Source organism: Centroberyx gerrardi, chromosome 10 (assembly GCF_048128805.1).
Source record: "Centroberyx gerrardi isolate f3 chromosome 10, fCenGer3.hap1.cur.20231027, whole genome shotgun sequence".
NCBI classification, from domain to species: domain Eukaryota; kingdom Metazoa; phylum Chordata; class Actinopteri; order Beryciformes; family Berycidae; genus Centroberyx; species Centroberyx gerrardi.
Window position 1 is genome coordinate 15,845,294 of NC_136006.1, and position 14,174 is coordinate 15,859,467.

Consider the following 14,174-nt stretch of genomic DNA (forward strand, 5'->3'; position numbering starts at 1 on the left):
AACTAAAATGCATCTGCGCTCAGCTTATCCGTGAAAGAGTTGCATCTCTATGCTGACAGGTCATATGAATTTTACCATGTGCCCTTGCTTTGTAGCCTGTGGATTTCCCACAGTAATAATCCCCCATGTAGAGCAGATTTTATTTCACACCGCATATGAATGTTTGTCATTTCAATTCCCTTGTGTCTGTCTATCTTTACCTACAATTGAATAAACAATGATCTATCAACCTGCAAGTTGGAGCTATTGCAGGTAGGTTCCCTACTGAGAAGCAAGGACCAAAGCAAATTCATGGGAAACAGTAGATGACATGCGGACGTTGCCATTTTATGCCCAGAAAAAAAATAACAAAAGAAAAAAAATTGAATGAAGACATAAGCTTTGTATTTCACGAGGTATTACAATACATTTAGCACAAAAATGAGCTCCAAGAACATTACAGGATCAAAAATGTCTCCTCAGATAAAGCATCTTGACAAGAACTTAACATGTTTCTGCCCACTTTTCTCCATTTACTGAGTATCCTCCGCTCTGGTATGATACAATGTGGCTTACTTCTCACACAACAATGTACACGCTACAGCTCCATAAAATGAAAGTATGACAACCTTGCACTAATAGTTTCCTCCAACCCCCTTTGAGAGGAACAGGTGTAGCCACATCCCATGAGCAGAAGGAAATTACAACAATTAGTTAAATGTCTTCAAATAAACTTCCCTCAGCAGAAATACAAATTAAAGTACACAGGACACAAGCACAAACCATTCCCCAGTCCAGCACCCTGTCTAGTTTAACATGCAGAAAATGAGGCTCTAATCATCTGGATTTGAAGCAAGTAGGGGACCCTTTGTAGCAAGAATTTAAATGAATAGGTCTGAATTAATCATTTATCTTTTGTTGCTTAACGCCTTGATGGATGTACCATCACTTAGACTCATCACAATAGATGCAGAGCGTTTTGTTCTACCAAATAAATCATTCCCATTGTTTAAGGTACATTGATCAATCTAATGGCTTGTAATAGGCTCCTAATTGCCACAGAAAAGTGCTCACGAATGGAGTCCAGAATTAGAGATTCAACTCAAAATTCTCACTTGAATGACAAGGCAAGATCATATCCCTTTAGTCCCAAGTAAGCAGTCTAAGAGAAATCACTATTGTTTTATAATTCCAAGTTAATATTCCTAATAAATTGAATTCCAAAATAAATTACAGGCAATGCATATAAAAACGATACATGTTTATTTAAATGTAAAGATCCTGTGATTCCTTCAAAGGGTTCTTTGTTAGGGCTTGCAATCGTCATGATTTCCATCTAAACGGTCTGTCCCACTGATCCTTATTAACTGAACAATATAAAAATAATCACTTACAGATGAATATTAAAATTGAAACACACGGGCAGCAGGCTATAATATTATAAGACTACCATTTATTAATGTAGAGCAAAACCCGTGAAATCATGCTTATTTATTTAAAGATGGATTGTACACAATTAAAGGCTACGGCTATTGTGCGTTTTAAAATGTGCAAGTATATTGTCAAAAATGCCCTTACATGTTGCATTCATTTTCATTAACGATCAAATTATTTTCACTTCTTTGGCGACAATCAACTTTGTTTATGTAGAATAGACATTTAATACCGGTAATAGCACTCCGCCAAATTGCCATGATTGCAAAAATGATTCAATTTTCTTGGCAGCGCTCAGTATTTGATGAAATTGTTTTTTATTCACCCCTCCTAAGGTGGGGATTTAAAGCAAAAAGAGTATTTGAACAAATTGCGCCTGTGTTGACTGGCAGCATTCATGCTTCATAATGGTGCATTATTTGCCCGTTTTGAATACTGTAATGCACATCTTTCGGTGAAGCCTTTCTCTGGAAAATTGCTTTAACTTTTAAAGGGATGATGATTCACATCAGAGCAGGTCAATTTTACATTATGCCATTATCCCTGAGTGTTTTAACAAGCTATGGAGCATGTTGGCTTATTGTATTGCGATCTTAAGAAAATATAGTCTCATAAGTTTAGGAAAATGGGTGAAACACGGTATACTCTTAATTTTCCACAATTCACATAAATGTGCGATTAGCTTGGCGTAAATTTTCACTTCACAGCTACAAGACAGGCATCCTGCCTCCTATTAAATCAATTTAATGGAGATGACTGGCGGCCTTGCATCGGGCATTTACTGGATTCTGAAACTTTTTTTCGCCTATTAAATTCTTGTCTTTTAAAACAAATCTACTGCACGCACTGATAAAGCAAGCTGTCATTTTTAATTAACCTCTCACCTTCACCCCCCCAACAAGTAAGCAGGGAGGGAGCGCGTACGACACGGTCGCGCGCGAACGCGAACACACGCACGCGCGCACACACACACGCTCGCGCATAAATTTAGCTGAAAGTAAACATAGTTCATCTGTTTCGAGCCATAGGCCTATCTATTTGTCTTCATTTATTCAGTGATGAGTCCTTTTATTCGGACGTCGTGAATGAAGCGCATACATTCTCTCCCGGCAGTTAAAGATGTGATGTCAGTGCTGTTAGGCCTATGGCTACTTTGTAAACTTAAATCATCAATGTTTTCCTTGAAGTTTACACGGACACATGTACTTCGGCAACTTGTAACATTAATTGTTTCCGTTTGTCTACAAAAGCCGTGCCCCGTGAGCTTTGCCATGACTAACAAACAACAAACACTTCAACAGGCGATGGTACACAGCTTTGAGAAAGTCATACCGCAACAATATTGTCTGTCACATTACCGAGGATACACTGTGCTTAAATACAATTTCTCAATGACGTGTTGCGCATGATCTGAATATTAAAAATCAGAAGAGAAACCTAGAACTATACACAGGAGTGTGTCACCACAGTCCCAAAAACACGTCTTGAAATGAGTGAAACGCTTACCTCTTGGAGAACTGGTGTGTGAACTCAATTCTGCAATGAAAGGAGACATTGAACCTTCGTGTGAGAATACATAAAAATATCTGTATGCATTTAAAAAAATACCAAATCGTATCTTGTATGACAGTCAGAGCAGAGGCTGCACAACAGATGATTGACGGGAGGGTTTTTGGTGTTTCTGTCTGCGGTCGGGCCTCTCATTGGCTGACTTCATCTCCGGCTATGAATGCAGCTATTAGATTGGCTGCGCGTCCTCGCCAGCTGTACTTCAAAGAACACGCTCTCTACAACTAGGTAGTGTTGGGAGCTGCGAGCCAAGAGAGAAACCGTGTGACCTGAGTAAAGCGCTGTGTATCTGATTCAAATTGGAAACGTACAGCATTGAAATCGCGAACAATCTCATCATAGCACAGACCCTGGATATGGCTACGTCTATACTTGGGGTGAGTGTGATTTTGTATTCGTGCGTAAAAGTTGTGCGTAAAGTTACTCTGCCACGAAAAAGTATCAGCTACTTTTATAGACGTGCGTGCTTTTGAGCTTTACTGTTGGTGTTTATTGTTCCTTAACTTGCTTCTGTAGCTGTTTAAACCTAAAAACAAGCTTTTCACTGTTGGAAAAGCTTGGCGGCATCTTAAACATGGTCAAACTTTCGAGTCAGCATTCTGTATATCCATTGTCGATGATGTTTGATTCAGTTAATATTTTCAGCAAGTCGGTAAATAACATTTGTTAAAGTCTTTATTAGTTACTCTTCCTTATATTTTTTATATTTGATTGCTATGTGCGTGTTAAAACAAACACTTCAAACAAAGCAATCGAGCAGTTAAGAATTATAATTGTCACTCCTCTCTCTCCCAAAACAACATATTTCTAATTTCAAATTACACTTCTAACCTAATAATTTGAGTTGAGTAATAATGTATTAGTTGAAATCCTGGTTTGTCGAGTCGCCAATCCTCCGGTTAGCCAGAGCAGAGAACTTTTCAGCTGTAGCTGTTGTTGTATAATGCGTGATTTTAAGTCAAACTTTTTGTCTTTTTCAGGAAGAGCCACGTTTTGGAACTACCCCTCTAGCTATGCTGGCTGCAACTTGCAACAAAATTGGTAACACCAGTCCTCTCACCACTTTACCTGATTCGAGCGCTTTCTCCAAAGGTGGATTTCATCCGTGGAAAAGGTCCTCCTCCAGTTGTAACTTGGGATCCAGTCTCCCCGGGTTCACGGTGGCAACAAGCCGCGCATCGACAGGACTAACATCGACTAGTGGCACAGGCAACAGCGCCTTTTGCTTAGCCTCCACCTCCCCGACCTCGTCTGCGTTTTCCACAGAGTACAGCGGTCTGTTTTCCAACTCCGCGAGCGTCACATCTCAAGAGCCTGGACAGTCAGCGTTTATCTCCAAAGTCCACACATCAGCAGACACTCTGTACCCGAGGGTGGGGATGGCACACCCGTATGAGTCGTGGTACAAGTCCGGTTTCCACTCAACCATCTCTGGCGATGTTGCCAACGGGGCGTCCTCATGGTGGGACGTCCACACTAACCCCGGCTCCTGGCTCGATGTCCAGAACCCAGCCAGCACCCTCCAGACCTCCCTGCACTCCGGGACGCCCCAAGCCATCCACTCCCAGCTCAGCGGCTACAACCCGGACTTCTCCACGCTGACCCACTCGGCGTTCAGCTCCACTGGAATCAGCCCGTCCGCGTCTCATCTGCTGTCGACCAGTCAGCACCTGCTAACACAGGAGGGCTTCAAAACGGTCATCCCCACGTACACAGACGCGTCCGCCGCCAACGCCATGATTTCAGGGGCCAGTTCAGGAATAAGTAGCTCTTCGAGGTCATCCAGGAGGTACTCCGGCAGAGCAACATGTGACTGTCCGAACTGCCAGGAGGCTGAGCGGCTGGGACCCGCGGGGGCCAGCCTCCGGAGGAAAGGACTGCACAGTTGCCATATTCCCGGTTGCGGTAAAGTGTATGGCAAAACATCTCACCTCAAAGCTCATTTGAGATGGCACACCGGCGAGCGGCCTTTTGTCTGCAACTGGCTATTCTGTGGCAAAAGATTCACGAGATCCGATGAACTCCAGAGACACCTGCGCACCCACACCGGCGAGAAAAGGTTTGCTTGCCCGGTGTGCAACAAGCGCTTTATGAGGAGTGACCATTTGAGCAAGCACATCAAAACGCACACGGCCGGTGGAGGAGGCAAAAAGGGAAGCGACAGTGACACCGACACCAGTAACCTGGAGACCCCGAGGTCCGAGTCCCCAGAACTTATTTTAGAAGGGGTAAACCCCAGAATCACTGTTAAGGATCCATCTCCTCATGACGAGCCCTAATAGCTCCTGTAAGATCAGCCAACATCACACCAGATTCAAAACTGCACAGCAATGAAAACGGGTCTAATCTGAAAGACAATAATGGGAGAAAATATTTCAGGAGGCGATTGCAAAGCTTAAAAAAAAAGTTATTCTTCACACGCGTAACGAATAGGCTAATTGATTCGCAAAACCGTCTAAAGAAAATACAGAATGATATAGGCCTATGGACATTTTTAAGACAACTTGAGAATGAAATGGATGTTTGCTATAAGGGTGCGCGAAACCTGTTGAACTTGGTTGGACAATGTGAGTTACATCTTGTATATGACGGCTAACTATGTGTTATTTTCATGTAAATGTTATGATTGTTTTATTCGTGTTTGGTATCCTGAAAATCAGGGAGTTTACTTTCGACGCACTTTGTGGATATGTATGTACACAGCTTTTTAAACATTGGTTAACCATTTTATTTCTTTGCTAAAAAATATATATATAAATGTTTACCTGTATAAAGTCACACGTATAAGCCTTTCATTTTATCGTAATTAAAAACATCTTTAAAAAAAATAACCCGAGGCTGTAATTGTGTGATGTAGATTTTTATCTTATGTTGCCACATTATTTTTCTTCAGGCCTTAAATCAAATAAAAAAAATTCTAGCTTACTTACAAATTTATTTTACTAAAAACTGAATGTTATTCAGAAAGAGTATATTTCTTAAAGTCTATCACGTAATCGTACCTTGACTTTGACTATTTCCTCTATGGAATAAATCAATGGTTAATGCCCCGGAAAAGACATTTCATGCCCAAATGAAAATCTTGTTAAATGGTATTAATTATGACTTGGAGCACATCACAGCCCCATGTGTCTTGTATTTGCGATTAGGGATTCGTGTCTTATCAAATATCTAATTAATCTCCGAGACATCTTTTGTTCAATTTCACTTTATCTGGGGGTTTCCAAGGGGGTTTGATGACAAAGGTCCCTGAATATTTATTCTAATTGTCCAAATTAACTGCTTTAATTTGCATACCAAACGGTGGCCCAAGAATAAGGATAAGGCATCTTTCTCTTTGCCAGAAACCACTAGATGTTATGGGAACAGTTTTTTAAACTTTTGAAAAAGAAGGGGCAAAGAGCCACATGCAAATGTTGAATTTGAAATGCTCTTTGCTCAGCGCAGTCAAATGGTGCCTGCATGTTATTTGAATATCAGTGGCCCCGTATTGAAAGGGTTCAAGGATGCTCTCTGACTTCTTTGTGCTTACCCAGTGCAGCGTCCGACTCTCAAAGAAAAACCCGGGGAATAATTACAGCGTGAGTCCGGGCCTGGGAATACGTCAGGGAAAAGCATCTCATCCAGACACCCTCTTTTTGAAGAGGAAGTTAAATTGACCAGAAGGCAATAGAGGGAAATTATTTTCATTTCCTTTTGTGCAGCCGGCTTCAAGGAAACTGTCACATAGTGAAAACTATCAAATTAGAATGACAATTTGAATTTCATCAATATATAAAAATACAAACTAACAGCAACAGAAAAATATAAAAATGTTAAATTTTAGCAATCAACATACAACAGTTTATACTGAGAGAAAATTTAAATTGTAATAAGATACGTTTTTTTTTTCTCCAGTCTCGATTTCAAAGACTGAATGGTGTCAAATCATTAGTTTTATTTTAGGGCAGCCAATTAATGTGAATGTGATAATACGAGGGAAATAATTAGGGCTATTTTAGATTCCATTTCAGGTGGCTTAAAATAAAAGAATAAAATTAGACTATTATTTAGTTTTTTAACGGGCTTTGCCAATCAAATTAAAATATGTCAACAAGACAGTGAAGCCTGAAATGCATCGTGGGATGAGCAGTTTGCTGCAGGAGACGCGGTCAGTGATTGCTGTTGTGTCTTTTCTCTGCCATGCCCACTCGCTGGGTATTTGGACAGAAATCATATTTGTTTCCAGGCCACAATAAGCGGAGATCAAAGAGGAGTTTGCCGCTCGCAGGCCTGGAGCAGGACGCGTTTCATTCCTTAAAGGTTCACGCGGTTCTCCTGCCATCATGTCATGACACCCAGTCGAGGATTGCGGCCTGATAAATTAACACGTGGAAAAAAATGATTGTGGGTAAAACTGTGGTTTGTTCATATAAGGAATCCTATGCATGAGCTAAATTCAAATAAATTAAAATTTATCAGCATGCACACTCCCGGTAATCAATCAAGAAACATCCACATTTCGAGTGATTATTTTCATCAGGTCCATGATGTTGATCATCCACCGCAAATAAAAGCAGCAAGTTCTGAGGGTTAAAAATTTAATCAGCAAATAAAGTCATCTTTCTCCAGGAATACACGACTGTCTGGCATTATCGCCTAGTCATACAATCTCGAGATCTGTAAATTGTACAACAATGAAAACATGGGATAAATACTGCAGCAACAAAAACAATGTAAATTCGCTAGCGGCCAGCTGATCATGAAAACTAACGCTTACACCCATCAAAGGGCCTTAGGTGCAAATTACTTATACTAGTAATCAATTAATTTATACATATCCATACAGGGCAACATGAGTGTGTGGTGGTCTGTCTCAAGTTATTTTCTGTAGACTGCTTCCCTCTACTGGTAGAAAATAAGACCCGCACACAATAATGAGGCGCTCTCTCTTTTTTGATTGCCTAGTTAAAATATCCCTTAAAAGTCAACCCAAAGAACATTCAAAACATTACACATTTTTGTCCAAGAACGGATGTGGAAAAAGAAAGTCATGGGGTAAAAAAAATACTAAAATAAAATGAATCAGTCATAGGGAAAGTCAGTGCTTCCTCTCTACTCTGTCTCTGCTCCTCTCTCTCCTCTCCCTACTCCTGCCTGCGCTCCTACTCCTGCTCCTTTGTCTGCACTCCCTTTCTTTCCTCCTCTCCCTGCTCCTGCTCCTCCCATCTGCAGCTCTGTCCTTCCTTCCGTCTGTGCTCCCTCTGTCCCTCTCCCCACCTCTGCTGTGATGCCTGTCTTTACCTCGGTCCTCCCTGCCTCTCTCGCGGCTCCGGCTTCTGTCGGGACCGGACCTGGAGCCGCTGGGTCTCTGCCTGTCCCTGCTGCTGTGTCTCTTTCTCTCTTGACCTCCCTCCAGCTTGATCTTATTCTCCGGGCTGCGCTTTCGACTCCCGCTCCTTCCCCTCTCTGTCCTTGTTTGTCTGTCATCTCCGGCCTCCTCTTTAGGCCGCTTGTGTGCAGTGTGAGGGCTCCGCGACCTGCTCCTGTGAGAAGAGCCCTTTTTCTGACTCTTGACTCGGCTCTCGCCCCCGGTGCTGTTATCCCGACAGGACTCTTTTTTCTTGTTCTTCTTCTTTCTCTTCTGGCTCTTTGACTTGCCATGGCTGCTCGAGTCGGAGTCGCTATCGCTGCTGCTATCGGAGGAGTCACTCGAGCTGTCACTACTGCAATGCTTCTTCTTGTGCTTTCTTTTGCTTTTCTTTTTCTGTTTTTTGCTCTTCTTCTTCTCCTTCTTCTTTTCCAGGCGATCAAGTTTCCTGTAAAATAAAAACACAAACATTTCCTATAGAATTTACACTCCCCAAAAAGACAGCTGATTGATGTGTTCTGTGTGTAACACCCAGGTTTAAGCTAAATGTCAATGGAAAACACAGCACCATATTAATGGAGAGTAATGTAATATTCTAATGAAGACTTATATGTATTATTCAGTGTTCTTCCACGCCTGAATACAATTTTCTTGTATTGCTGTTATGGTGTGAAGATGTCATAACTCTAATTTTGGTGATGTGGTCTTCTATAGGTTGAGAAAATTCTACAACCCTTTGGTCTTATGAAACCCTTTCCAAAAAACACTGGATAAACTCAAAAATGCATGGTGGTCAATCTGAAAACAAGGCTGTTTTTCTTTAGTTCCAGACAAGTTGACAGTTGGGGGATATAAGGTTTTACCTTACAGTGACAATATGCACATTTCTATCAAAATATGCTTTCTCTCTTTCAGATTCCAGAATCCACACATCCATTTAGTTGCAGCCTTTGCAAATAATGCAAATGTAAAACTATTATCAAAATACAATTAAAATTCATATTTAGCTACCACTTAATGTCGGTCCTTATCTTAAGATTACTCTATCAATTTGAGAGTGAAAAAAGTATTCAAACCATGGAAATAAACATTTTTTTAAAAATCCAATAAGGAGGTAATATTGCCACCATAATTTCAATGTGGGGCTAGTCCTTTAAACTTTAATACATTAAATAATAGATTTTGTGAATTATGTTGCACTTCTACCTGAGGAGCTTCTGTTTCTGCTTGGTCGTCAGCGACTTCAGAAACTCCACCTCGGGATCCTCCTCTTCATCACTGGACACATAATCCTATAAAAGTATCACAGCAAATCAACAGACAACATTGAAATTAAAAAGACAGATGTATAACATCGCTAAACCCCTCAAATGCATACAATTTGTTGCATGGGAGCAAATCTATATAGCACTATATCAGCACAATACCTTTCAACAGTGATAAAAACCTGTTTCATCAAATCTTATCACTTACCTAAAGTTGCTTAGACTGGAATAGCTCAGTGTTTTACCCCAATAAATGGCCACTTTGCAGCAATCATATTTAGGCAAGGGACATACCAAGGATATTGTTCGTCTTTCTCTTTCAAGGGGAGTGTGTGTGTGTGTGTCGGTATATCGGCCCATGTGTGTGAAGATGGGAGTGTGAGACAGACGATTACCTGCGATGGATCACAAACAGTAGCATTCCTACCAAGGACACATTTTTTCAGGGCAAACCCACTGTTTCGCATCTCCGCCATTAACTCCGAGGGGTGCATCGACGGACCTGTTAGCACAAATCACAGCCTCAGAGTCCCATTGATGTCAGCCCATGCCAACCACTACCTCCACAGTGGGAATTTCAGGGGCGGCTTTGTTAACAGAATGGGACATCAAATCAACTCACTCCACTTCCGGCTGAGCAAATCATACAATATCATTCTCTGCCAAAGCAGCAGTTAGGAGAATCAGAATACACAATAATTGCATTTTTTCTCTCGGCACAGGAGGGGCACCATTACAGCACTCCGCCATCAACACCATGCACTGGACTCTCCCAGAGTAAACATGTTACTTTACTACTCAACTCCCTGATTGCAGGAGTCAGAATCAGCTCAAGACTGGGAGCTCCAGCTGAAACATGAGAGGGGAGATACAGTCGCTGTACCTGCTGCAACGTCTGTGACAGACAAAGGCTATGCCACTGGCCACAAATATCCAACAGCCTAGGAGATATTCTTTTTCTCTTTTTTTATACCAGACAAAATTATTTTACAGTTTTTCCAGTGCAAAATTAACACTGACACATGTTTAAAATAAATCTGCATTTCTCTGGAACCAAATATTAAAAGGTGAAAATATTATTGTATTGATTATACTTGAAATACTTAATGTAGATAATGCAAATGTTAGTATGACCCTCTACTAAAGCCTATAATGTCTGCACCAATGCCTACTTGACAATTTAATTCAATAGCATCAATATAGAATAGGTAATGGTTTATATCGTAAATATTACACAATGTTATGAGTAAAAATGCATTGTTTGTTCAAATTACCATGTACAAGAAAAAAAATGCAGCGGAAAATGTCTTCGCTGATGACATTGTTTATGACACTTATGATATACTCTACCTGCTGCTTCCTCTGTGGCCACAGAGCTGGCGTTGATACCAGAAAGCCCATAGAGAGGACACTCTCTGTCTGTGTTCACATGGCCCCATTTGTGACATTTGATACATTTCACGTTGCGGACCTGGGAATTAAAGGACAATAGACATTAATATCTCTGTTCTACCAGTCTGAATTTCACAGAGGCATGTTTGATGTTTGAGATGAAATCGCATTCTATATGATCATTTAATAAAATATGATGGCCATGTCAACACCTCAAAACAAAGCAAAAACATGATTCCCATCAAACTGAAGTGGAGCTCGAGGGAATTTATCTCATTAATCAAAAAACTTTAATTCATAAGAGAAGCTCCTTTTTTTAATTTCTGAAAATTCCTAATGTAGAGTATATATGGTTCAAATGTATAATACATATACTTTTCCAATTCAAATGGTAAATGATTTGCAACTGATTATGACACTGAAACATCAAATTGGAAAACGCATATTGTAACTTTATCTAGGGTTTAACAAAATGAAAAATCCTTGAAAGATCACCACACCTGGATCCCAAATGGCTGGTCTCTAATATTCATGTCATCCTTTGCATACCTATATGAGAAAATTGAGAAGAAATATTGCCAACTCTGACATAGCACTGGTCTACATACTGCCAAGATTTTAATGGTGAAAATGTGTGTGTAAAAATCAATTATTTACTTCTCTCGAGGAGCCACCTTCTGCCACTCAAATTTGTAATCTGACTCCCCCTCCTGAAAAGAGACACATTTTAGTTATGAATTCTAATATGTAAACCTTTCTGGTAACAATTTAAAACTGGTTCAGAACATGTACTTATCATGCAGTTGTGTTGGTTCGTAATTGACTCTGCTTTACCTCTTTTGTTTCCTCTTCAGGGCAGACGGACAATTATGAAATGGGAAAAATGAACAATTAATATGAGGTTATGCATGATTTTCTAAACAATCAGAAGTTTAAAACGGGAACTAATATTAATTTAGCAACAGTCAGAAATGTTCAGCTCAAGTGACTGTTATGATTTACCTTTGGATGCTCCAGGTGGAGCTTCATACATGAAATTGAGACCATTTTTAACACGATCATCCCCCATCAACAATCTAGAGTAATACAAACAATGATAAGTTAAATGTCAGTACAAAATGAAACATAAAAGCTTAGCCAAACAAAATAAAGTAGGAGGAGGTCTTCAGAAAAGGGCCATAGACCTCCTTCATTGTGAGGGACTACAGATACAAACAGCCGTATCACTAAAGTTAACGCTAAGTGCCAGGTGACAGAGGTGCCCCAACACTTAGTTCTTTTAAAAGTAGACTTAAAACATTTTTTTTACTGCTGTTTTTAACTAGGTCTTTTGACTTAACACACCAATGTTGTTTTTTTTTAGAGCAAATATCTGCTCCTGTTTTACCTGAATTTATATGCACTTTACATCTATGTCCTCTGTGTACATGTGTATGTATGTATGAATGTATGATGATGTGTATGTTATTATTTTATTTTACTATACATGTATTGCTCTTGGCCTTGTGAAGAACATTGTGTTGCTTTTGTATGAAATGTGCTATACAAATACAATTTGACTTGACTTAAATGAAGACCTCCATTTGCTGAGTAAGTTTCATTATCCAAGTGCCCACAAAAATTATTCAGTATGTATAATTTATGACCATCACTTTAAAAATGAAGCAGATATTCAGAAGCAGAATTTTTGGAGAAACAAGGTTTGTTCCTGCAGCAGAGCTGTGCAATATTTATCTAACCTGTTGTTGTAAGTTTCCTGCTCTTTCAGGTATGCCTGCATAAGGTCCTCCTGCTTCTTCTTCTCGAAAGTCAACTTCTGTTCTGCTATCCATACCTGTAAAATAAAGAGGATTACAGCAGTGATTCTGAACCTTTTTCATATCAAGGACCCCCTAATTTACACATTAGAGCCACAGACCCCTAACTTGATGAGATTTTGTCTCTCGGACCCAAATCTGAGAATATTTTTATTGTTAGATATGATTTTGTCCAGAATTCCAAGACTATCTGTAGTGTAGGTTGAGAGATAACAGTGAAACTATGATCAAAATAGTCATTCTTCTACCTCTCTAATTGTGTTAACTTTGTGTTAAATTAAATAATGCTTAAGTTTAACAATTCATCAATTTGCTGGGGACCCCCTGGAACCCCCTCAAGGACCCCTGGTGATCCCCGGACCCCTCGTTGAGAACCACTGGATTACAGGATACAATCTCCCCATCAACTCATGCCTTTGTAACTACTGCTTTTTTGGGCCTGCTTACTTGCCTGAGACACACTGTACTTTTTATACCCGTGTATAAAAAGTACAGTACTACATGCCATTACTGACATACCCACTTACTGTATCTAAACACATTAGTAAACAAAACAATCCAACATACTTATTGAATTATTTTAGATTTTTACGGGTAAATTATATTTCTAATTACAGCAAAACTAATTACAGAGGTGGACCGATGTTAACGTTAAGAAAAGTTCAATCAATGAATTGAGGCAGAAAATGCAATTCTTAGCGTAAAGAAAGTTAGAAGTTAGACGGTTAGCTCAGATCACCAAGGTAGTTACTATTGCTATCGTTTAAAACTTGGCAATTAAGATGTTTAACAGATGGTTTTGTCGTTAAGCAAAGTGTTTACTTTGACTTTTTTTTCTTCCCGTTAATCAACTATGAAACACGCAAGGTAAGCTAGTAAGCTAGCTAGCTAGCGTTAGTTGCTATGCAATGACAACATTAGCTTAGCTAGTTAGCAGGCTAACCAAACGTTAATGTTCTGTAGCGTTACCCAGTAGCACTCACCTTTTTGATATTTGACTTCGACGCAGGGTGGAAATCTTTCTTACACATAAAATTAGCAAATGACTTCCCCATGACTGAACAACTTATAGACTAATGTTAGTTGAATGGAAAGCGTAACGTTAGCTGGCACAGAATCGCTAGCTTTAGCTTCCGCCGCAACGACGTAAACAACAAGCTCCGTCAGGATGAAGATGGTTCCTTATTGCATTGTAGCTTTAAGGAAAAACATCAGGGGAAACAGTTGTTTTTCAGGTGAAACTGTTGTTTTGCATAAGTAATATGTCAAATGGCACATTTCACTATACATATATAGATTGATATATCTTTATTCAGAAAAAAAATTATAGACCAATAACATTATTCAGTTACGCTGAGAAATGTTTTC

At 39.8% G+C, this 14,174-nt stretch overlaps 2 protein-coding genes across 2 annotated transcripts; one reads left to right on the forward strand and one right to left on the reverse strand.

Moving 5' to 3' along the window:
• The first annotated feature begins 3,338 nt into the window (after positions 1–3,338).
• Positions 3,339–5,261, forward strand: sp9 (sp9 transcription factor). Its single transcript, XM_071917916.1, has 2 exons — positions 3,339–3,359; positions 3,963–5,261. Exons 1-2 carry the CDS (start codon positions 3,339–3,341, stop codon positions 5,259–5,261), a joined length of 1,320 nt encoding a protein of 439 aa, XP_071774017.1.
• A 2,284-nt stretch (positions 5,262–7,545) lies between these two features.
• Positions 7,546–13,938, reverse strand: cirsr (corepressor of RBPJ and splicing regulator). The gene is made up of 10 exons (XM_071917919.2): positions 13,790–13,938; positions 12,729–12,823; positions 11,992–12,065; positions 11,824–11,837; positions 11,647–11,699; positions 11,490–11,538; positions 10,948–11,068; positions 9,993–10,099; positions 9,539–9,624; positions 7,546–8,780 (listed from the first exon to the last, which is right to left on the reverse strand). The coding sequence occupies exons 1-10, from the start codon at positions 13,859–13,861 to the stop codon at positions 8,063–8,065; spliced, it is 1,389 nt and encodes a 462-aa protein (XP_071774020.2). The 5' UTR covers positions 13,862–13,938; the 3' UTR covers positions 7,546–8,062.
• Between the last annotated feature and the right edge of the window lie 236 nt (positions 13,939–14,174).

What these genes read in the sequence shown, in the direction of transcription:
- sp9 (XM_071917916.1), top strand. Translation starts at nt 3,339, where the DNA reads ATGGCTACGTCTATACTTGGG. An exon ending in TGGCTACGTCTATACTTGGG is followed by an intron (nt 3,360 to 3,962) that starts GTGAGTGTGATT and finishes TGTCTTTTTCAG; the next exon opens with GAAGAGCCACGTTTTGGAAC.
- cirsr (XM_071917919.2), bottom strand. Translation starts at nt 13,861, where the DNA reads ATGGGGAAGTCATTTGCTAATTTTATGTGTAAGAAAGATTTCCACCCT. An exon ending in CAGGAAACTTACAACAACAG is followed by an intron (nt 12,066 to 12,728) that starts GTTAGATAAATA and finishes GTATTACTCTAG; the next exon opens with ATTGTTGATGGGGGATGATC. An exon ending in CAGAAACAGAAGCTCCTCAG is followed by an intron (nt 8,781 to 9,538) that starts GTAGAAGTGCAA and finishes TTTATTTTACAG; the next exon opens with GAAACTTGATCGCCTGGAAA.